We start from the raw sequence: 24,461 nt of genomic DNA, 5'->3' as shown, positions 1-24,461 counted from the left end.
TCTCCTGCAATCGTTCCATTTAAAGTGTTCATACAAGAGTTATGGTACGCTAACCTTCAATGGGATGAAGTTCTTCCCGCTCGACTAGCTGAAAAATGGAATTATCTCTATTCTCAGCTCAAATCGTCAAGTAATATTTAGATTCCTAGATTAGTTAAAATTAGTTTAAGTAAGTGTTATCAATTGCACGGATTATGTGATGCAAGCAGCAGCACATATGGTGCTTGTCTGTTCATCAGATCTGTTTATAGCAGTGAACAAATTGAAACCCACTTATTGTGTTCAAAATCTAGAGTTGCTCCAGTCAAGCAAATCTCTATTCCTAGGTTTAGAGTTGAACGCCGCTCTTCTATTATCTTGTTTATTCAATAAGGTTAAGTGTATTTTAGGTATAAGATTTTATTAAATCCATTTTTGGTTGGATTCTAAAGTAGTACTTTACTGGTTGTCATCGCTTCCTAATCGATAGAAGGTATTTGTCGCAAATAGAGTTTGTGAAATTCAAGAGCTAACTAAGGAATGATTATAGAAGCACATTCCTTCAGGGGATAACCCCGCAGACATCCTGTCATGTGGTTGCATGCCGGATGCATTAACCTCATCACAACTCTGGTGGAATGGTCCATCTTTTCTGAAGGAAGAGGAGAACACCTGGCCATCCAATTCCTATCATTTCTATGATTCCGCCAGATTCGCTCAAGGAAGAGAAGTCTAGCAAAACTAATGTGTTTACAGCTGCTCTTCAAACAACAGAAACTTTAGAACTTTCAAAATCATTTTCTTCGTTCATACGAACATTAAACATATTTTCATATTGTCGTCGCTTCATTTATAATTTAAAAAATTAAAATGATCGCATATTGTCAGATCTTTCTCAACGAGAAATCAATTTCACTTTGGAAATACTTATCCATCATGGTGGGCGGCATAAATCTGACCCAGCTCCACTTACTCCTGGACATTTTCTGAACCTTGCTCCTTTATCTTCCTTACCTGATCCTAATTTATCAGGCATTAATGTAAATAAGCTTACTAGGTGGCAGCTTACACAAAGAATATTGAAAGACTTTTTGGAAAGCATGGTCTATCGATTATTATTATTATTCCTTGCAGCAGAGGAACAAGTGTAAAATTTCAAATAACATTTGTCTTGGCAATGTAGTTATAATTAAAGAAAGTAATCTTCCTCCACTGACATGGAAATTAGGAATAATTGTTGAAGTGTATCGAAGTAACAATGGACTAGTTAGATTAGTTGATGTGAAAACTAATAACACTATAATAAAAAGAACTATTAATAAATTGATTGTTCTTCCAAATTTAAATGCTTGTAATGACATAAGCCATTGCTAATGTAATCAATGAGATTTATTTAATGTCCTAATGTATTGCTTATTTCAATTTAATTTGGTTGTAAGCTTTGCCTGTATCAATATTAGATTTGAGTTAACTTCAATTTTTGTACTTTCAAAGTTTATGTAATTATTTTATATAATACTCTTTGTTTGCATCTTAAGTTTTACTTCATGTAATGCATCACAGAATTTTAATTAAGTTAATCATAATTTGTGGGCAGTGTGTTCTGTTCAAGCTGTCTGGTGCTGCAATCTAGTGGGTGCTAGCGCTCACCAGAGAGTCAAGCTCGTACTAGCTTTCAGCGCTCTAATCTGATCCAAGGCGGTCAAATCATACTGTTAGTCTGGATGGACTCCATTCTTTGTTTGAATGAACGTTAGCTTTAATGTTTTATTTAAATTAATTTTTTTTTTAATTTTATATGCAAAGTTATACATTACGTTACAATTCATTTCATTAACTGTCCAGACGACAATTCATTAAACCATTATTCAACAAGCAACAAGGTGTTGTCTTCATTCATCACCTATGAAAATACAGTCCAACCTTGCTCTAAAATATACCAAAGAAGTAAATAAAATTTAAAAAAAGGTGGCAGTTTCTGATGAACATGTACAACGTGTAATTCAAAGATTTTTCAACTAAAAGGTGCTCTTTCAGTGAAGAAAAACGTTGTCTGCCTATTACAGGAAAAGATCCAAAAATTATGCCTATCTTAAAAAGATGGAGTGAAAGTTTAGTAAGATATGAATTACTGAATCTTAAAATAAGATTATGTGATCTATTAAATTGTTATTTTATCTAAATTTTAAGTGGTATTGACTCTCCTATTTAACTTAACTGATCTATGGGAACTTTCAGTTTGCACTGAGCTATTTCTTGAGACACTGGATGTAAACCATAAGGTTATATGGAATGTAGTTCACTTTCTTACCTAAAACCCTAAATTGTTATTATTTGTTACCATATTCTCATATATCCCTTAAAGCTATAATTGTAACAATGCTTTATTAATCTTGCCTAAATGTAAAATGTCATCTGGTTTGCTTACTCCTTTGACCAAGAGAAAACTAGTATTTAAAAGTAAATTGCACCTTAAGACTTAATTTTGTTTGGGAACACTATGACAGAAAAAATTCACCAAACGTGGATAGAGGTGGGGAGTTCATTATCTTAGATAGTCATAGATAAAGCTGCAGGATTTTTCTGTGGACCATGTATGAGTTGAGGGATTAAGATAAAGGATACCCAGAAGAAATGAGGAAAGTTAAAAGTAAAGGAGATGGAGAGTGTAATATGAAGTGACAGGATTAGAAATGAAGTAGTTAGAATGAAGATGGGTGTTCAGTAGACATCATTGACAGATAGAAAACAACAGATTAAACTAGTTACTAGATTAACAAACCATCATAAACAAGGGCATGTACAGGAGGAAAGATCACTACATAATATGTAAAGCATAGTTCAAAAGTAAGGGTCAATGAGTTATAAATGGTAATTGGCAACACTGATTGGTTTGTGTGTGCACAGTAGCTTTAAGTGGTCTGTTGGGCATATAACTGCCACATTGCCGTCAGTTCATTGTTGTTTGCCTTTCCGAGACAGTGTGTTAAAATGAGTGCGGTAATATATCCTGGCAGGTGGGAAGTTCGATCAGTGATTAGATTTCTAAATGCAAGAGGACATAACAATCCTGAAATTTACCATCAGTTGTGTGAAATGTATTGGTCTACTGCAATGAATGAAGGAAAAGTGAGGCAATGATGTGAGTACAGATGTTCATGACGAACAGAGAAGTGACAGGCCTAGAGTCTGAACTGACGATCTTGTTGAATGTGTGAATGCAAAAGTGAGAGAAAACTGTCACCTTACGATTAGCTACCTTTCTCTAGAATTTACAGAAGTTTTTCAAAGACAACATTGAATCATGGCTGACACTCTACGTTATTGTAGACTGTGTGCATGGTGGGTGCTGAAAATTTTGATAAGTGCTCACAAAGATCACAGAATTATGACATCTATACATGCTTTTCTCGACCACTTTAACACGAAGAAGAAGAAGAATTTTTTTTCCATATTGTCTCTGGTGATGGAAGTGGATATCGTATGTCAATGCTGAGAGGAAACATCAAACTACACAGTGTCAGTGTAATTTTGATTCACTTTAACCGAAAGAATTCAATCAAGCCCAGTCTCAAAGGAAAATCTTGGCAACTGCACTCTGGAATCAGAAGAGTATCTTTTCAATTGATTTCATGGAACCTGGAACATTATCACATCATAAGTCTATTGTGAAACGCTTTCTAAACTGCGTCGTGCCACTGGGAATGCTGAGATCAGGAATTGTTCTTCAGATAATGGAAATCCACATATGGCTGCATGCACAACAAAAATTTGAATGGGAGATTTGATCATCCTCCTTACAGTCCTGATGTCGCATCCAGTGACTACCATTTCTTCCTACACCTCAAAAATTGGCTTGCATCTCAATGATTCAAGGAAGTAAAGATTTGAAAATCTCTGCAAAGTTGGCTACAATCTCAGGTAGCAGAATTTTATGCAGTGGTTTGAAGAAGCTTGTGCATGATATTAAAAGTGTTTGGAACAAAATGGTGACTATATAGCAAAATAAAGTAAGTATATGAAACCATTAATAAATTTTTAATTTTTTCAACTATTCTCATTTTGTTACCAATTAATTGGCCCTTAGTTTTGATCTGCATCTCATATAATAATTGAGACCACTTTGAAGATGGGAAAGAGGACCCCAAGATTCTCTTGCAGTATCATTTTTTTGGAACATCAAATAAAAAAGAACTTGAGGTAAATGATTAGGAGAACCATGGGAGATGAGTTTGTTGCAAAAAATACTGTGGTGAATTGTAACTTGCAGAGAAAAAAATCATCAAAATGAAAATATTGATTTTTAATAAATAAAGACTAATGACTTATATTATTATTGTATACCTTTAGTTTAAAGATAGGAAATTGTGTATATGTAGAAGCAGAAAGAAGTTTGACTAAAAAGATTTGGAGCAAAAACTTTTTAAAAAATTCATCTCTATTAATTGTAATTAATATAGAACATATTTATATCATATTTATTTAATCATAATTGATTTTTGTGAGCTGATCAGGGTGGTTTCATTCAATCATTTTTGAATTAAAAATATCTAAATCTTGTAGATTCCAGTTAATTTAAATGCATTTAAGAATGTGTTTTTCATCAGTAGTTAATTGTGTTAACTTTAAATGTAAACTTTAAATTCACAGTTAATTGCTTTTAAAGCCTGTACTTTGAGAAATGCATTGTTATATAAAACTAATTCGAATAGTTACTTAATTCTAAACAATTTGATTTGAATTCTTGCACTTAAATCACAGATGCCTATATGCACCCACAAATTTCTATTTTTGGACAAATGGACTTGAAACAATCAGGAATGCAAAAGTTGGTTGGCAATTATTTTTCTGATATTAATATTTTCTTGCAATTTACAATAATAATAGCTGGAAAAAAATAGCCAGTATATTTTGTTTTTCGTACAGCCAGTTTAATGTTCAATTTTTTTTAAATTAATTTTACTGTTATTTCTATTTTATTGTGTTATATTAACTTAGATTAGATTTTATAAAGAATAGGAGACGTGGTTTACCCAATAGGCAGCTCAGCGACTAGTTTGAATTTTTGTGCAAATACCGGATTGGAAATAGAGTCGGTCTTTGGATATTTTCAAAACCGGAAATGATTGTTCACCCACTGAGCTTTAATAAGGAAGCGATTGCTCTGCTGATTAAGAATGTGCCAGCATGACATGACAGATGAGAAGGGTGACAGCTGACACTACATTTTTTTTCTAAATCAGACTAAGGTGCGGGGAGTGCGCTTCTGTGAATTGGTTAATTTTATAATTGATGGTTGTAAGTTATGGTAGTTGGTCATGGTTGGAAGAGGCCATACAAAGGCGATGGTAGGTTGTATAAATGCACTGATGGAAATGTCTGCTGAGGTGTTTACTTCGATGGCATTCTGACAGAGGCCAAACCGATGACAGTGTTATGTTATCAAGTTTAGAGGGTCTAAAAAATGACCTCCAGTAAAACCCATCAGGGCTGTGAATGGAGGGGTGGTGTGGCAATCAGGATCATCACAAGGCGGTCTTCCTCGATAGGGGTCAGGATGTTATTAGACCAAGAATAATCTTCAAATTAAAATAGATAATCTAGTATAAGTGTGTTGTAGATAATTAAAATAATTACATAAATATTCAATATGATAGCAAAGGGTCAGGAGTGTGTGAGAAACAGTCAATTGTAAAAAAATAATCTAGAAGAAATTGAAAAATTGAAAAATTCCCATGGTACTCATTCAATAAAAGATAAGGAAAAGGGAGGTAACAGGAAGGATAATAGTCATCCTGCAGAAGATCTACCCGTGTGATATTACCATACATTAATCCGGTCAAGAATGAAAATATTTATTTTTTTGTTTGACTGGAATTATTTCAGGAACTGCTGAACCGACTTTTAAAAAGATTTATTTTATTGTTAACCCTGTTTCTTCCTGAGTGACATTGGCTGTAAAGACAACAGCTATCTCCCCTAACTTCTTCCCACTTATTTTTCAAGACATGTTCTTCTACTTTCAGAGACAAGTGAAAACTATGCTCTGAGCTTGGTAAAATGATCATTTTAACAATAAAAGTTTTTGTTGACAAAAATGTTAATTTTTTTGATATTTGAATCATATTTTTTTGGAGCAGTATTCTACTTTCAGGGTCCAGTTAGAATAGGGATATAATTTTAAAAATAAAGCATATAATTTACAGTATTGGTTTTACTAGAGCTTTACCTTACAATGCAGGAAATAGTTTTTGCATAATTTACTTGTTTTGCATTATTTCTACAAAAAAATCAACTTCAAAAGAAAACAGTATAAAGCGTAACAAAAGTTTGAAACAACTTTAAAAAAAAACAGCAATGAATTGCATAACTTTCCACATATGTTTATGCATATGAATATACATCAGTTTCATAATTCAATATTTTTAAGCTTTTTTTTTGTATATTTATGATAAAATAATTACTTTTTATTGAAAAACAATAACTAAAATTATGAATTTTTTTTCACATTTTTATGTAAAAATATTTATTTATAATTTTAATGATTGAAAAATTCACTAAAATTGATTTTAAATAAATTAAAATCAAAATTTAAACAAAAAGTTTTTGATTTTTTTTTAATTTGTGAGCACACCCTCATCAAAGGTGGGGGTATTAAGTTATTTTAGTGATTTTATTGTTTAATAAAATATGGTTTGAACGTTAAATATTTGTTATTGCAAAAAATCTTTTTTTTTTAATCCATCTCCCGAGTTAGTTATCCCATTTAAAATAAAAAAAATCTTAATTTTTGATAACCAAAAATTGTCACCCCCTCCTTTCTTTTCTGTTTAGCTTCTGTAACCACAATAAGGTTGCTTCAGAGGACGAATGAGTTTAATATGTATAAATGTAAATGAAGTGTAGTCTTGTACAGTCTCAGGTCAACCGTTCCTGAGATATGTGGTTAACTGAAACCCAACCACCAAAGAACACCAGTATCCATGATCTAGTATTTTACCCCCTCCTAGAAAATTACAACTTTTTATATTTAGAATTATGGCTGTATCTATGTATTTTTAAACATTTGAAAAAGTTATTTTTTTTAAATCTAAAAGAACAGGAATCGGGTAAAATTAATCTTTAATAAATTAATTCCTATAAGTTATAATAAAGAAGATAATAAGTTTTAAAAAAGAACTTTCTAAAATGTTTAAAAATGTATATAGATACAACCGTAATTCTAAATAAAAAAAAGTTTTAATTTTCTGGAAGGGATGACAATTGTTGACTAATTTTTTTTTTTTCAAGAAATTGTAGAGTCTAACAAAAAATTAAGATTTTAATGCAATGGGTAACTTACGAGATGAATTTAAATTTAAAATAAATTTTAAGAAATATTTTTTGTTCCCTTGGATCATTAGAATGGGATGGGCAAAAACTTTTTATAGCGGTTTGAAGGCCTGTTGATGTGGAAAATATAGTCTTTTTTGAACCAAGGTAAAAAAAAGGAAAAATATGTAGTTATTTTTGGGGAGGGGTGAATATTAAATAAAAAAACTTCAACTTTTGTAAGAAAGTGTTTTTGCTAAAATGCTCCAGTAAATATTTTAAATTCTATTTCAGTCAAAAACACCCCCTCCACTTTTCCAAATTTTGAAAAAATTTAATACTTTTATTCCTTTTGAAGATTTATTTACTTAAATCTTTTTTTCAATGTCTCCTTAAGGCACAAAACTTAAAAAAAAAAACAATTTTTCTTTTTGACCTATCCCAATTATTTTATATTTTGACCAATAATACTTTCCCATTATTTGCATATGTCGCTCTAGCTAGAAAAGTAGAAGTTATCAAGGAATTCCACATGTGGATTATTAAATCTAGTAATTGAATTTTTTACTTGATTTTATAGGGTGTTTTGAAGAATATTTACACCTGTGAGTAAGTTTAGCTAATATAATTCATCTAATGGTGTAATATAAATAAAAAGATGGAGGTAACATTGAATAACATATTATTTATGGATGGTTAAAGTAGGTAGGTATATTTCTGAGTAAATAAAATATTTTTGTTGCGTGTAAAATTATTGTGGATTATTAAAATTTAGTTATTAATTTATTAAAAACTTTTGTATTATGTATAAATGGTTAAATAAAATACATTTATTAAAATGAGCAGTTGTTTAGAATCAGACTAAATAGTAATTTCTTTTGTTGTCGGTTATATAATGTAGAGTATTATGTTACCTTTAGTTTCATTTTGAGTAGATTTAAATATAATTGTGTGGTAGCTAATAGTCTTAGAGTAATTATCTAGATGTTATATGTTGGCTGATTGTCAAGGACTTTTATTTTAAAGTGTAGGATTACACCATGGTTTTTCTAGTAGTGTTTCATGACTTTTATAATCTTCACTTATGTTAATTTGTGTACATAATTAATCAGCAACTCCGATATGTTCTGCAGCCGCTAATGTGAAACACTATTGTTTTTGTCATTACGTCTTTCCATCCAACTGTCCATCCATCACAGCAGAATTAAACTGAAGTATACACTGAGCAATGTAAAATATATGTTCATTATGTAAAGTGGAGACCCCGGAAAAATTAAATTTTTTTAAGTTCATTACACGAATAAAACGTGATTGAAATTTTTCAAACTTTCTCGTATGGTGAATCAAATAAAAAGTATAACCTAGGTCATACTGATGTTTTTTATTTTATTTTATTTTATTTTCTCGTGAACTAAACTTGTAGTTTCTTGTATGAAGAAGGCTTCATATAGTTGTGGGGAAAAATCCAGTTTGTCTTTCATACTACAAATTAAAAGAAAAATTAAATATTAAATCATTGATACTTATTTAGTGTTTTGCAACAGATACGAATAAGTACTTTATACATTTTTTTATTTAAAACAACTATAATAGTATACGGTTAGAACTATTGGATAATAACATTCAATTTCTTTTTTAAATAATAAATTATGCCTATGTGTTTCTAGTAGCTTAAATGCTGTCTTTAAACATAAAAAAAGAGGTTTTCAATTTGACGTTTATGTTTTTTTAAAATTCAAGCTTTACTTGCTTCTGAAAAAAATTAATGATTATTTAAAAAAAATTTTTAGTGGAAGTTCAACCGTTGGTCCAGTTTTAACGTTTTTCTTAGACTTTATATTCTATGTTCTTTTACTAGAAAAAAAGTTTGCAAACTAGATAAATAAAATTTATGTTCCTGCTTTCCAGAGCTTATGCTTAGTGTCAGTCTCTAAATTGCTTCTCTGTATTTCTTTTCTTATTTTTATTAAAATGAAAGTCTTTTTTTAGTTATACACTTTTGTACATGGGCTTTATATCTAAATTTTCCATGAAAATTAAATTATAAATTAATATAATCATTAAAAATATAAAACAAAGTTAAAAACTCCCCCAAAAACAAAAAAAAATTATTTGGTTTTCAATTATTCTTCTTTAAATTTAGAATTTTTGAAATTTGCTTAAAATTATAAGTTTGTAGGTTTTCGAGTTTGATTTTTAATTTTGCAGTTACTTCTAAATGTTAAGAATTGGAGTAATATGTTTTAGTTTAGATTTTGTTTTAAAATCGGTTTTATTTATTTTTAAGTTTACTTCATATATGTTCAAAATTACTGATAGTTGTTAACTGTGAAATGTAACAGTTTTATGTTATTAATTATTTTTTTTCATTTCAAGTAAGAACATTAGTTAAATTTTGATTATTCCATCCCACAATTATTTGGATAAAAAATTGTTGGATTAATTTTACTATTCTAGTTGTAATGAATGTAATACTCCTGTTTTAAAAAACACTCCTGGATTTTTATAATTCTTATTGAGTTCTCCCAAGTCTAAGACCAGTATTACTAAAATCTAGTCTGCAATATAAAGTGTTTTTTTGGATGTGAACACATTGGCATAACTTTTGTAAGCCAGGCTCCTAGCAAATTCTATAATTTACTCCCTTCTCATCAACATTTTTCAAGTTGCAGAAGATATAATAAATATATTGCCCTGTAAATAGGCTTCTGGTTTTTAAATTTTATGATTTTATGTTCCGGGTTTTTGATAAGGGTTTGCTTTTTTTTTAATAGAGGTGGAGGAACCCCATTTACGGGCGCGTAGGCAGTGTCAGACTCGCTAACAGGTTCCGCAAAATGTTATTAGATGCGTATGTGTTCCTGCGCACTACCGACTAAACCTTCACCTCTGGCTATCCACTCCTCCTGGAAACCGCTTATGCAGCATTACTTCAGAAAGGAGGAAACTCCCGCTCACACAATCGGACACCGCAATCTAGGAACACCAATATAATCAAACATTCAACACAATGATACAAAACACAAGCAACACTAAGATACAGCAAAGCACAATTACGTCCACACACACCGCCGGCCCTTACAGGCAAGCACCAAACGCACACAGCAGTCAAACAAATTGCGGTACACATACACGCCACTTACATAAATGCACGCACACAGCTAACATCATGCACACTCAGGTACTTACCACAAACTTACACAGAACATACCAGCACGTTCACAGTCTAAGCTTCAGAAGAGGAGAACTTACCTACCGGCCCGTGCCAGCAGAGTGACCACGGCCTAATTGCATCCAGTCGACCCTCACAAGGTCGGGAGGGGGGGCCCTAGACACTCGACCACAGCCCTGTCCGCCGCACAGCAACCCTTCGATTTATAGCCCCCTTCGGCCTTCTTCAGCGACACGCAGTTTGTCTACAACTACTTTGGGAAATCTTGCCACTGCATTCCAGTTCTCTTCTTTCGCTAACATAATTTGCTCGAAGTCTTCAGGTAAGATCATATCCCTCCTGCCCAACGTGACCAAGACTTGGCCACGCTCTAATTCAAAACGACATGAAAAAGACATAATAAGACGTCATCAGTTCCACAAACAGGGCATCTACCCGTATAATCGAGCCCAATCTAAACAAATAGGCTCTGAAACCACTTTGGCCCGACAGAAGGTGCGTTAAATTGAAATCCATCCAGCCATGGGATGTAAATGCCTCGGCAGACATTTGCTTCAGTAAGATACAAATGAAATTTCGCCTTCACGTAGGCCTCAAACGGACATCTTGACATCCAATCTAACATAATTTCCTCAATCTAACTGACCGAAACCATGAACCCCGCGCCAACTCCAAATTTGACAGCACCGTTCGTGACTGTGAATACCTCAAAACGAACGAGTTTAAAGGTAATTCAGTGCTACACTCAGCAATCAAAATTATGTCGTACGCAACATATAAATTCAGACCTACACCCAAATAAGTCGACCAGTTTAGGTCACCTAACAAGGGAAGTAACCTCATTCCGGTCCGCGCGGGAGCCGGGGACAAACCCCGCACCACCGCCCGGTCCCATCTTGGTGTTTCGCGTGGCATTACCAAGTCACGATGGACCACCACTGGCGGAGGGAAGCTACGCTCCCGGTCGCTCGAGTTACCATACTCCGGCGGCACGGCCACCTCCACCAGCGGGAGCCTCAAAGCGAATCGCAAACAATACCAATATAACCGTGGCACGATGCCAATGCGCCTACCTCCAACGAATCCAATGCCTAAGACGAAATCCTAGCTACCCGGGATCCTACTACGGTAGAGTACCTCGACTAAACTGCCTCTGCAGACCTACACACCGCAAGGGCGCGAAGAAAACCAGCCACTATAGACCATTCCTCGCGGATCATCCAGTTAATATTGATATCCAGAAAGGGATGTATTCTCTCAAGTTCTCTAACAGCTTATAAACATTCGACCTCTTATCGGAGACGGACGTAGAGGACGTGGTCCACTGTATCATCAGTCCCACAATCCGGGCATTGACTCGAATTCACCAAACAAAACCTAGCCAAACTCGCCCGAATGGCACCATGCCCCGAGAGAACTGTGTGATATAGCGATTGGGGGAGACCCATTCAATTGCACCTAAATCAGACACTATAGGAAATATACCATGCGTTTAGCGACCTGTGGGGGATTCGTACCATCTGACCTGCCAAGACGTAAGGTCCTCAATTTCCTGCTTTCGTTCTGACGTCAGTAGTTATTTACCTTGGAAATGTAGCGATCCTGACGCTCATTAGCCAAGATATCTATTGGTTTGACTCCGGTTATAACATAGACTGCCTCCCGCGAGACTGTTCTATAACCGCCCATAACAGCCAGCAAGAGGAGTCGCTGGGCCCGCCGCAAAATGTCCGCGCAATACCTAAAAGCCATGCGGTGAGCCCAGACAGACGCAGCATACAGCATAATAGCTTCGGTGACACCTTTGTAAAGGATACGCATGGTACGGTAATTCAACCCCCAATCGGGATGAATGACTCTACGCATTCCATAAAAAGCAGCAGAGGCCTTTTTTGCTACATACTGTAAATGTTCCTTGAACCGAAAATTCTCATCTAGGATAACACCCAGGTATTTTTGAGTGTAGCCGTAACGTACCAAATGGGGAGATCAGCCATCCAAACCCGGATTCGTCGGGAAGCAGCCAATCGGCCCTTAAGCAACATCGTTGTAGTTTCTCTGGGCTGAAAATAATCTTATGTTGGAGACTCCACAGTCGGAGTGTCTCACAAGCATGAACAACTCGGAACTCTACCTCGTTACGCGAATCCCCTTCAATCAGTAGCAGCGCGTCGTTAGCATAAGCGACGACACGACAACCACATGGCAACCTTAAACTCAACATCGAATCGACTTCTATGATCCAAAGAACGGGACTCAGAACACTGCCCTAAGGGCATATTAGTTAAGGTCTTACGAACTTCCAAGCCACCTTCACTCAGGGAAACGGTCCGATGGTTGAAGTAACTTGACAGCACTTCTAGTTCATTTGTGTACATCTTCGCTTCTGCATCCGAAACAGGCCAGAGGGCCACCATAAGTTGTTATATGTCCCGGATATGTCCAGAAAAATCCCTTATATGTATTTACAAGTACTAGAGGAAGCTATATACATCACCTTTAGTGTGACATCCCCAATGCTCTTGCCTGGTCGGAAACCATGTTGGTTGTTCATTAGCAAATGATCAGTGGCCAATCTAACATTAATACGCAAATATTCTCAAAAACCTTGCCAATCACGGCCAAGAGCGTCAGTGAACGGTAAGACCTAACTGTAGGATCTTTGTCGCCATCTTTGAACAACACCAAGTTTCCACGCTTGCAACACGCCGGAAAGTGGCCGGCGAAGAGTAACCTATTACATTCTAGTTAGAGGACCAAGGACTACTGGAAGCACTCGGACGAGGAGCTCCACTTTGATACAATCATATCCGGGGGCCTTGGACCGTGGCACACTTCCGCCTCAGTGATCTCAGAAGATTGTAAGTCGGTCTCGAAAAAAACGACTTCCCACTTGACACGCCGGTGGTGTGAAACCTCACCTACCACAGTGTCAATCGGGAGCAAATCATTCAGCAAAATGTTAAGAACACGGTCCTTATCAATTACCACTCCCTAGCGGGTCGACAAAGCTGACAAGAGGACTTCTTTACTGCGCTTATGTCTAAGGGCTCTATACACAACGCCCCAAGCATCTCTATTATCTTGCTCCTGAACGAAGGAGCGCCAGGAATTACGCTTGCAGGACCTAATGGTATGAAAGTAGCTAGCCCTCGTTCTGCGGTAATTTGCAGTTAGGGCCGCAAGCCGAATTGGATCACTCTCTCGTTGCGCAGCCCTTTTGAGTCGATACACAGACCGCTTCATTGCTGTCAGATTCCGATACCACCAACCAGATATACGTTCCCGGCCAGTGTCTCTAGGAATGGCGGCTTCAGCCGCCGTCACCCCGCAGAAGTGAAATGTTTTTCCAGGACCTCTAATGGCAGACCGTCAAGTTCTCGAGAAAAAATTTTCAGTCTGGACTCCAACTTTCGGCCTGTCTGCCTTCCTATGCAGGAAGCGCCCCCGGAAAACAAGAAAGTGTCCCTCATGGACATCATCCTCGCATCACCCTCATCGCAGCTCATCTGCTATTTCAAAAAGTGTCAACCGATGGTCACTAGAACAGTCGTCTACCACAGACCAGTCAAGGACATCTTGTTTACTATTGAAATTAAACTAAATTAATGATACTCGATTATTTTGGAGCTAAAATTCTTTAACTGTCACCAGTTGTGAATATTAATGTGATACTCTCTTATATTAAGAGAGAAATATCTCTTCTTTGAATCAGAACTTATTTTATTTGTTAAACTAGCTGAAGTTTAGAACCAGATTTTTTTCAGTTTTGTCTAGTTTATCAATCTTGGATATGCTTATGAGAAATTGTTTGTTTAATTTATTTGAATGTGGTGATTTTGCCATGGTAATTAATATGATCAAAAATAGATTTATGTTATCTGGCCTGTCTACTGGGTTCTATTGGATAGTTAAAAAATATTTGACCCTCAAATATCCTTTAGATTTATTTGACTCTCAAAGGAGTATGACTTGATAGGCTTCAAGGATATTTGTAATTTTCTTACTGATCTTTTCTAGTTTTCATTCACCATCTTCTCGTAACTGCTCACTATATGCTTAAGTGTACTACTTGATAAACTGATATTAAATAATGAAAAGAAAATATATTCTTCCAATTTATTTATGCTTGGAACTGGATAATTGTACATAATGAAAAATTTTAACACCATTTATAATATATATATATATTTATAAATACACACTATTTTCTAAAATTTGTGTTTACCAAAATGCACCATCCTCTCTAGTAAGGACAAAAGTCATTATAATTTATAACGCAACTATTCAAAGGTGTTAATCACATAAATTTCTACTGATACACCACCCATACAGTTGACTAAAGAAAGGGCCCTGTAGAAATGAGTTAAAGAAAATGTCAAAAATGAAATATTTTCACTTTATTACAGAGAAATTTAATTATATGGAGATTTGTACAGAACTTGCCAATCATTCTCCTTGATTTTGCATATTTGAAATATTTTATTTTGTTTGCAGTTTTTTCAGTAACTGCTTATATTACATTTAATTAGCAAGTGTTCTATTAATAATTACTAGTTAAGGTAATGGTTGAATTTTATGACTGGTTGTTAAAAGTCAATCTGGTGTTAATAAAAGTATTGATATGTTCCTGATCTGAATATGAAACTTACAAGATTTACATTTTAATCAAGAGCTAATGTGAATTACTTCTTATTTTACTGATAAAACAGAAATCCCTTAGAATCTCCCATGAAATTAAAAATGCTGCAAATAATATAAAAATGGTAACGAAGAAATGATAATGCTAAAACAAGTTGAAATAATTTCTGGAATTTTATGTTTCTATAAGTTGAGATTTCTGTAGATGATTTTGCATTAGCTTATAGATTCTACATTCATTAAAAATTCTTCTAAGAATTCTTAACAGAAAACCAGGTAAAACAGTGGAGCAAGTAATTTTGTAGAACAGTATGAATTTAGGAACGAATGTTCACTAATAAGGTGAAAAGCATATAAAAGGAGTTAAAGGAACAAATATCTGTTATAAAGCTGTAAAAAGTATTTGAGTATGCTGGATAGATAAATTAGTAGAAATATTAAAATCTGAAAAGAGTAGATTGGAAAGACGGAAAATTAATTAAAGAATTGTTCTCGAGTCAAAAAAATAGCGAAGAAATTAGCGGATACACTGAGTGGTTTTACCTGTAAAAAAGATTAAGGCAAGGTGCTGCGTATTTCTGACCTTGTTTAATCTGAATGTTAAAGATGTAATAAATATTTTTTTTTTTAATAATATGATGAGATCAGCATTACAGGAAGGAAAATAAATTGAATAATATTTGGAGATGAAGCACAGCAACAATAATTACAAATTTGAAAACATTATGATGGAATTTAGAATAAAATTAATATCAAACAGTAAGAGAAGGAGGAAATTAATGTTTATGCAAAAGGAGGAATTGAATTAGTAAAGCAACACATATGTGTAGGTACCATATTATCAAAAGATTGCAAAATTGAAAATAAAAACGTAGAACATTAATGAATTAAGGAAATCTGTAAAAAAAAACAGTTATTATGTAGTAAGATTGTGCTATAGTTGAATAAGTGTCTTGTGTTGTGTACACCTACAACAGTTATCTGTAAATACAAAATCAAAACTGTGTCTGTTAATTGCCCAGAAAACTGTATTTTAATGATACTTTGTATTTCCTACAGAATAGTTGGTCTGTATAAGACTTCACTTCATCTGTATGTCATACATATCACCCTCGTCTTATTCAGCAATTAGGGGTGGGGGTGGGGGCTTGCTTATCATTCACTAGTTGAACAGATTGCAGTATGCACGTTAGGAAAAAGAAATTAGTGGGTTATCCTGATTTGTGTGTGTGAGACACATCATGCAAGTTTAGTTTGTATGAGCATCATGCAAAAAGTTGAAATTGATTTACAAAAAAAAATTTCCTGGATAAATTTGATGTAGTCCAAATTGAAAATCTTGGCTATGATTTAACTTAAAATGTATAGAGACCTAAATGAAACATTAAACTACCCTAATTGGGAACAGTTTCTCTTAAACCAGTTGTTCTTTTCCTTATCATTATCCAAGTTTCCTGGAAAGATGCTATGAGAATAATGATAGCTGCTATCCTTAGCTGGTGCGATTGCTGCTAGTCTCTATTAATTATTTATTATTAGTTCCTATTTGGAGTTTGCACGAACAGTCAAAATAATGACTGAGGTGCTAATTGGTTGAAGTTTTCAATTTAAGTTATGTAAAATTAATTAGTATATTTCATTTGTAAGTCATATAATAATATCAATTATAGTGGTACAGTCAAAAGGACCTGCTTCCTCATGAAGCTATTAAGGTTGTTGGTATTAGGTTATGCCACTTCATTAGGTTAGTTGTTTAATACTAGTAATATTTTAACCTTAATTTAATTTTAACTTTGACTTGAAAATTAAGTTACAGATAGTCAATACAAACAAGTGACACAGCTATATGTCAGCAGCATATTGAAATAAAGTTTTTCAACATATCTAGAAATTCAATTTTATTTAACTCTTTTTTTTTAATACAAAATTAGGAATTTTTAATTAGTTGCAAAAATCATGTATATGAATAAAAATTTAAAAAAATGGTTTAAATTAAATTAAACCTTTTGATCAAACAATTTTTTATGATTATTTGCTCAGCTTGCATTTTCTCAAAACAATTACAATAGATAAAAATTAATAATCGTACATTTTACAGAACACTTTTCAAATTTTGAGAAGAGCTTCACCTTTTACTTAGTGAAAATAGTGTAAACAGAACCAGTATAACAGACCAAGGTAATGGATTTCTTCCGATTAAAAAGAATGAAAGAAAATAATTATGAAAAGACGAATCTAGAAGGAACTAAAAGGGATTGTTTTCTCAGGCTAACAGGTCCATTTAACAACCTGTTCTTTTTAATATAGATAATGGCACCTCCAAAAGCTGTTGCTTGACCAGAAGGGTTACCAGACCGGAATAAGAATTTATGGAAAAACCTGGGGCCTGGATGATGAAATTTATTATGCTTCAACAATTAAAGGGATGAGGCGGGTATTGGTTTTGCAGGCCAGGGGATATAAATACTGCCAAAGACCAGCGGAAAAAGTCAGTAGTTCTGTGAGGCTGTGTTTGGCGCAGTCGTGATAACAGAGTAGTTTTACAAAGCCGTGTTTGACGTGGTTGTAGTGTGGTGATAGTGATATCAGTAAGCATAACAAGTGAATAGTACATCGCATGTATTCCAGCATGGACAGTGGGTGAATGCAGGAAGTTGTTTATGAGTTACTGGTAAACAGTAGTGAAAGTGACAGTATTCTACTGATTCATAAAGTATAGGGTAGTTCTATTGTAAAGTAATAATATTCGCAAGAAATAAATTGTATGAACTTTACTGTTCTATTGTTATCTTGTTGTTAATGCAATATTAGTTTCTATCAGTCATTTTAATATTTTTATTAAATTGGAACTGTATTCTGGTTTTTATAATTTAATTGTCATTAAACAAATCTTGCCCTTTTTTTTGAATAAGTATTTTGTTTGTTATATATACATATTGTCATTATTATTATTATTTTATTGTCATCATTATTATAATTCTTATTTATTTTGTTTATATGTCTTTAGAATAGTAAATTATATTTATAAGAAATTTTTAGTTTGCTAGTCTCTCAATATCCTGGTCAATCCGTGAACATGAGACATTATTTTTAATGATTTACTGTAAGAATATCTTACAAAAGAAGGTAATAAATTAATGATCATAAATCTTACAATTTTTTAGAAACTTTATTTGAAGTTCTGAATGGATTTTTGCCCCCCCCCCCCCGAAAAAAATGTATTTTCTATATCTCATGATACATTTTTCAAATTAAAAAACAAGGGAAAGAAATTAAACCTCTTAAACTTATGAAAACATTTATTTACACAAAACAGTTTTAGAAAATTTCAACAGGATTTTTTGAACTGTGAAAGAGTTTTTTTACATTTATGTGCAGGGTTACTTTAATTATAATTTTGAAACTTATTAAAAATTAAACTGGTCATTAAAAAGTTCATGTAATTAATTGTAAATTTAATTTTATCTTAACAATTATTACTTAAGTAATAATGGAAAATTTTATTTTAAATCTCATAAATTAAATTTATTTAAATAAATTTTGGACATTAAATTGATATAAAAGTTACTTTTGAGTATATATTTTTTAATGAATCTCTTATTTATTTATTCAATTTTTTTTAAAAGAAATAATTTTAATTGTTTATTTTGTATTTTTCAAAAATGAAATAAAAAAAGTATTATGCATTTGTAATTCTCTGTAATAATAGTATTGAAATAATACTATTGTATACCTTAATAATGTTACGTTAATTTTAAATCATATTTCCTTGCATTTGCATAATTATACGTATTTTATTTTTTAATATGGTGTATATTTTTTCCTCTTTTAATTATGTGTAATATGGTATTTTAAGATCTATCTGTTCTTCTTACGTCAGTTTTGGAATGCCGCCCAGTATGTCTCATAGTTGCTCCCTCTGCTTCTCAACTCTTTCTTTTTTCTGGTTTTTTCTTCTTTGATAAATCTGTGAATTGTAATATAGTTCGATCGTTAGTATGTAAGTTGATTTTGATGGGGGGAGGTGTGTTAATGGAATTTTTAATATTCTTATTTTGATATGCTAAGTTTTATTTTTAAATTTAATGTATGTTTTATTAACACTTTGAATTAGAAATTAAACCTGTTAAACTTATGAAAACATTTGTGCAAAACAGTTTTTGAAAATTTCAACAGGACTTTTTGTACTGTTGAAAGAGTTTTTTGACATCTTTGTGCAGGGTTACTTTAATTATAATTTTGAAAGTTATTAAAAATTAAACTGGTCATTAAAAAGTTCATCAAATTATTTTAAATTTAATTTAGGATTAAATTAATGAATTATTATATTTATACCATCTTTTCAAAATTGGCGTTTAGGAAAAATGTATAAAATTTCTTTTTTTTTTACAAGATATTGTATATTTTTTCCAAAGTTATTTTCATATAAAATAGTAATAATTTATTGTTAAACTATTTTAATTTAATTAAATACTTTTCATTTTCGTTTGTTCACAGATTGGTTATGGATTCTGAAGAAATGTGTTTTGAAAGTGCAGAAATAATTATAAAAAGAAAAGTGTTATTTTAATCTATACATAAAAAACCAGTGTTGAGAATTTGTTTTTGTGTTATGTTATGTTTATTAATTTAATGTGATTTATTAAAAAATGAGTGAATCATACAGTAGTGATTTTCATAGTAGTGTGGGTGGGGCTGGTAGTATTTCAAATTTAAGTACAATTAGTGATACTTCAAGTACAACTAGTACAAACAATACAAATACAAACAGTACCACAACAACTACTTCATCAAAAACTGCATCTAATAGTGGTTTACCCAGGCCATCAGGTTTAAAACAACCAAATAAACTGTCTAGGATATGTGGTGGAATACAAAAACCGCCTGTACCATTGACTCCTAAAAGCAGTAAGTTTGATTTAATTTTTTTTTACTTGTGTAATGTGTTTTGATCTAACTGAAATAATGTATAATAATGCTGCTTGGAAGCTAGCAGTATGCTGCATTCATCAAATTATTTGGCAAGTGCATTGTTAAAAAATTATTTAAGTTGTATTTTGATTGCTAACGTATGAATTCTCTTAGTAAACAAAATCTATATGATCACAGTCCTGTATATTTTGTTTTTAAATGAACTTCAGAAAAGATTGTTTTATGATTTGTTATATTTATGTATTCTTTATTGGTCTGTATATTTGGGGATTACTGAAACCATACAACTAAGCTTTTTTTACCCCTGTAAAATAAAATTACTCCTGTAAATTATATGTATATAAATAATATAAGTGAGCTGTGATCCATACAAATCAATTTCATCTTCCTAATGTAAACTAGTTCCTAATAGATTTAAAATCGATTCTATTTGTATTAAAAATTATTATTCTCTTTTTATAAATATTTAGTTATAAAACTGGTCAGTCGTGTTAGAAAATTAGTCTTGTACAGATTAAAATATATACCTACAGTGTCTTATGTAGCCATTTTGAAATATTCTCTTAAAAGTTTTTGAATTTTCAAGAAATGTTTTGTAGGTGAATAAGGTAATGTTTAGGTCTTAGGCAGTCTTTGCACCTTAACTTTTGTAACTTTATATGTTTGAGATCTTTCAGATTGCAAAGGTGCCAAAAAATAAATAGATTCATAAAAAATTATAAACAATATAGCTTACTGTGGAGGGCAGAATATGGCAGCTTTTCTTTTAGTTTACAGCTTTTCTCTTTTAATTATTCCAATATTATTATTGTTTTTACAGCTATATCTTTAAATATTTTGAGTAGCACTAAAATTAATTTTATTCTGTAGATTATTGAACAAATTTTTGTTTTTTAATAAGCTTTAAGTAGAAGCTATGTGGATTGCCATGTTAACTTCTGCTAATCTAGTTCAATTCCTAGTCGGGTTATGGAATTTTTCACTTGCTATTTTTCATCTCATCTTCCTTGTTAAAACAAATGTGAAGCATGACCATGATCATAATACTGAAAATAATAAAATAAATAAATTTAGTCAGTAATTTTTCACTAATTCTTAATGGATACATCCATACAGTAATTAAGCCACAAATTATTAGTGCTATGGCACACTTTTTTCTTTTTTTTTTTGGTAGATATTAATTGATATCGACTGTTGTGATCATTAGCTATTGATTAATAACTAATAAAACAGTTATTAATGGCAAAACAGTTATGCTGATGGCATGTTTATGCCATCAGCCATCAGTGTTCCATTCTTATTTCTCATCTTTTTCCAAGGTGCTGCTGCCTGAGATGTTTCAAGTGTTGTTGAACTATCAGATTGTTAGAGATGCAGTTTACCATGTTGCGCTATACATGACTCTTAATAATAGTGGCCTTAGAAATAATATTGGTTGTTATTATCTGATGTCTGGTTGATGGTCTGCAAAATAAGTTTCTAATCCAGACGTATGTGATTTATCATTATGATCAGATCGTCTAGAAAGCGTATTTGAATTTTTTACATGGTTATTGGTACTATTGAATTTCAACATCTGTAACTTCTTTTTAGTAACAGCTGGCTTGTTTTCTGTTCTCCAGTTTGGAGTTCAGATGTTCTGTTGATAATCTCACTTTTATGGTTAAGTTAAGTTGAAATTATCTATTGTTTTTTTAATTATTACAGTGTACTTGTTTGTTTTAAAATCTTGTGTGCCCATTTGTTATGACTAGTAAACAAAATTAAATGATTTCTTTCTCTACATTTAGTAGGGAGTCTTGTTTTGAGCAGCCTATTTAGGAGCAGCCTTAGGAGCAGCCTATTTTTGAACTTTTTAATTTTTTGAGGAAAAACAATTTTAAGTTTGAGCATGTAACTGCAAAATTGTCGGTCAGTAATATAATATTTCCATCTAGCGTAAAACTTACCTGATCATACCTGAGGAACTGCATAGATGGAGGCTTGCTTTTTGAAGAAGCATTAAGCTTTTACATGAGGAACGGATTGCCCTTTCTTATTACTCATGCCTTTTTCTAATCCTTGATTGTTTCTTCCTTATTATCAGTTGACTCTGACCTTACTAGGCCCGAGTTGAGGACGCTAGACCTATACAGTGAGTGAATTATTGATGTGATCTGATGAGGAGCTGCAAGTGGTCAGATCCAGAGATTTGATTTCCTGTTTGGTGACTGAAAAGAGTGCTAATGCCATATTAACTTAGCTTTTACAGTCCTGCATCATTTTCATTTTTTGTTCAATATTATTTTTATGTATTTTTTCATGTATGTATATATCCTTCTTTTTTTTAATGAAGGCCTATAATTATGCTTAGATCATTACAAGGTACATTATGAAAGAGCCTACCTAATCATTCACTGGATTCTTATTAGGGGTTTTTTGAATGGTAATAGATTTATGTTATAAAAGTACATAAATTTTATGTTACTGCTGACATAAAAATTCAACCTTTTAATCTACTAGATGCATTAGTTTTCTAAATAGAAAACGATTTAGTTTTTCGTTTAATTTATTTTTACTAAACAAATATATATATAAACAAAAAAGTGATGATCTTTCATTTATAATGTTTTTAATATTAAATGTGATAATTATCAACTAACACCATTCGTCAGATTTTTACAAAATATTTATCTAAATTTTCATCTCATTTGTTTGAGGACACATGGGTCCTAACATTAATTATTTTTATAATATAAGAAAATTGAAAACTTTTCAGAAAGTTTGTGGCCACAGGCTCTGTTAATGTCTTAAAAGAGAGATCTCACGTAGACATAGCAAGCAACATTGTGGAGATTACAATTATATTGCTATAAAACGATGAAGACATGTTTCAAATTAATCTCCCAGTAATAAGGAGAGGGACTACAAATAATAATGATTTATTGTGAAGTATCTGTAAAATGTATGCCCTTATACATCTTAGAAACAGTAATTTTAATTAAAAATTAATATACCTCACATTTTGTTAATTAGCAACTAATATTGAATAGTGATGGTTAAAGTCTGGAGAACACAACTGTCTCTATATCTTATGTGATTTGACCAAGATACAAATAATATAGTGTAGCCATTAAGAACAAAAAACATCCTATATAAGGTACAATACATGGAAAAAAAATGAAATTCTGATTCATTTTTCATTAAGCTGAGTAAAATATTTTATATCATCATACAAAGCTCTTCCCCGAAATGTGTACAATAATCAGTACAAATGAAACCTTCACTTTTTCATATACAACGACTGAATGTATAATGAGCATCAATATTAACTGAAAGCAATTTAAATTACCGATTGTATTTTAGAAAATTTACATAATTTTCTGCAATGAAGTTCTTTTTTCTATCAAAGCCCAAAATAAAAAACTGTTGTACAAAAATCACAACTAATAAAAATATTTATATAATCCGACTGACAGAAAATGAGAAGACATGGTCAACAAGTTGTGGAATGTTGGTAGTAGGGAAATAAAATACAAGATACATATATACATGCTGCTAGTACCAGAAATTAGGTTATGAGTTCATTTTATCACTTGTGTCAAAAATAGAATTTAAACCACAAATAAATATTACTATATTAAAATAGCTATTATTTATGGTTTGATTATTATAAGTTTTTTAAAATAGAAGATATAACATAATCATTTGAAATTAGTATCTTATTTATTATTTTTTTTATTTTGTGTTTATTGTATGAATTTATCATTGTGGGTGTATAGTAAAGCTTTAAATTGTGTTGTGTCATGAAGTCATATAGTTAAGCTAAAGTGGAGGTATACGCAGGTGTCATTTAGTTGTGTAGCATTACTTTGTTGTTGGTGTTATTATTGTGTTGGTGGTAAAGTACACACAGAAATGTGTAGCCAGCCTCCTGCATACTATAGGTGCGGCCTCTGTGTGAGTTGTGTTTCTTTCAAGGTTATATCCTAGTATAGGATGACATCATCTTTCATCTACCAGCATTTTACATTTTAATTTTATTATTGTTGTTTTTACCTAATTTTGTTTTTTTTTTGCTTCGTTTTCTACATCTGTATTACTGGATTACAGTATTATACTTTATTTTGAGCTGTCAGTTTCATTTTGTAACTATTAGTATTTTTATTATTACTATTATTTTTTTTAATGTGTCCTTGATATCTTTTCTTTTAATTAATCCCTTCCCATAGTTATCTTAATATTTTCTTTTACGTATGTTTCATTACTGTTCGATTTTATTTAATAGAATATTTTTAAAATTGTGGAAATTACTTGTGGCAGTTTAATAACTACTGTATTTGTCAATTAATGGGGTCAAACTGTTTCTGTTGTATATTTAATATGTGGCTAAATAATTTTTGTCAGTTTTTATTTTATAATGTTTAAATATAATTCAGAAATGAAA

General features: G+C 32.0%; 1 protein-coding gene across 7 annotated transcripts in view; it reads left to right on the top strand.

Moving 5' to 3' along the window:
- LOC142324224 (uncharacterized) overlaps positions 1–24,461 on the top strand; it is a 229,709-nt gene that overhangs the window by 8,299 nt on the left and 196,949 nt on the right. For 5 of the 7 annotated variants that reach the window (XM_075365045.1, XM_075365046.1, XM_075365047.1 and 2 more), the window contains exon 2: positions 19,601–20,011. In XM_075365045.1, coding sequence (XP_075221160.1) covers positions 19,753–20,011 — 259 coding nt within the window. In that variant the 5' untranslated portion in view covers positions 19,601–19,752. Of the gene's footprint in view, positions 1–19,015; positions 19,128–19,600; positions 20,012–24,461 lie in introns of those variants that run through there. The other 2 variants (XM_075365041.1, XM_075365043.1) reach the window with 2 other exon arrangements.

Source organism: Lycorma delicatula, chromosome 4, assembly GCF_047948215.1.
Source record: "Lycorma delicatula isolate Av1 chromosome 4, ASM4794821v1, whole genome shotgun sequence".
Classification (NCBI taxonomy): Eukaryota; Metazoa; Arthropoda; class Insecta; order Hemiptera; family Fulgoridae; genus Lycorma; species Lycorma delicatula.
This window is presented reverse-complemented; position numbering and strand designations above follow the sequence as displayed.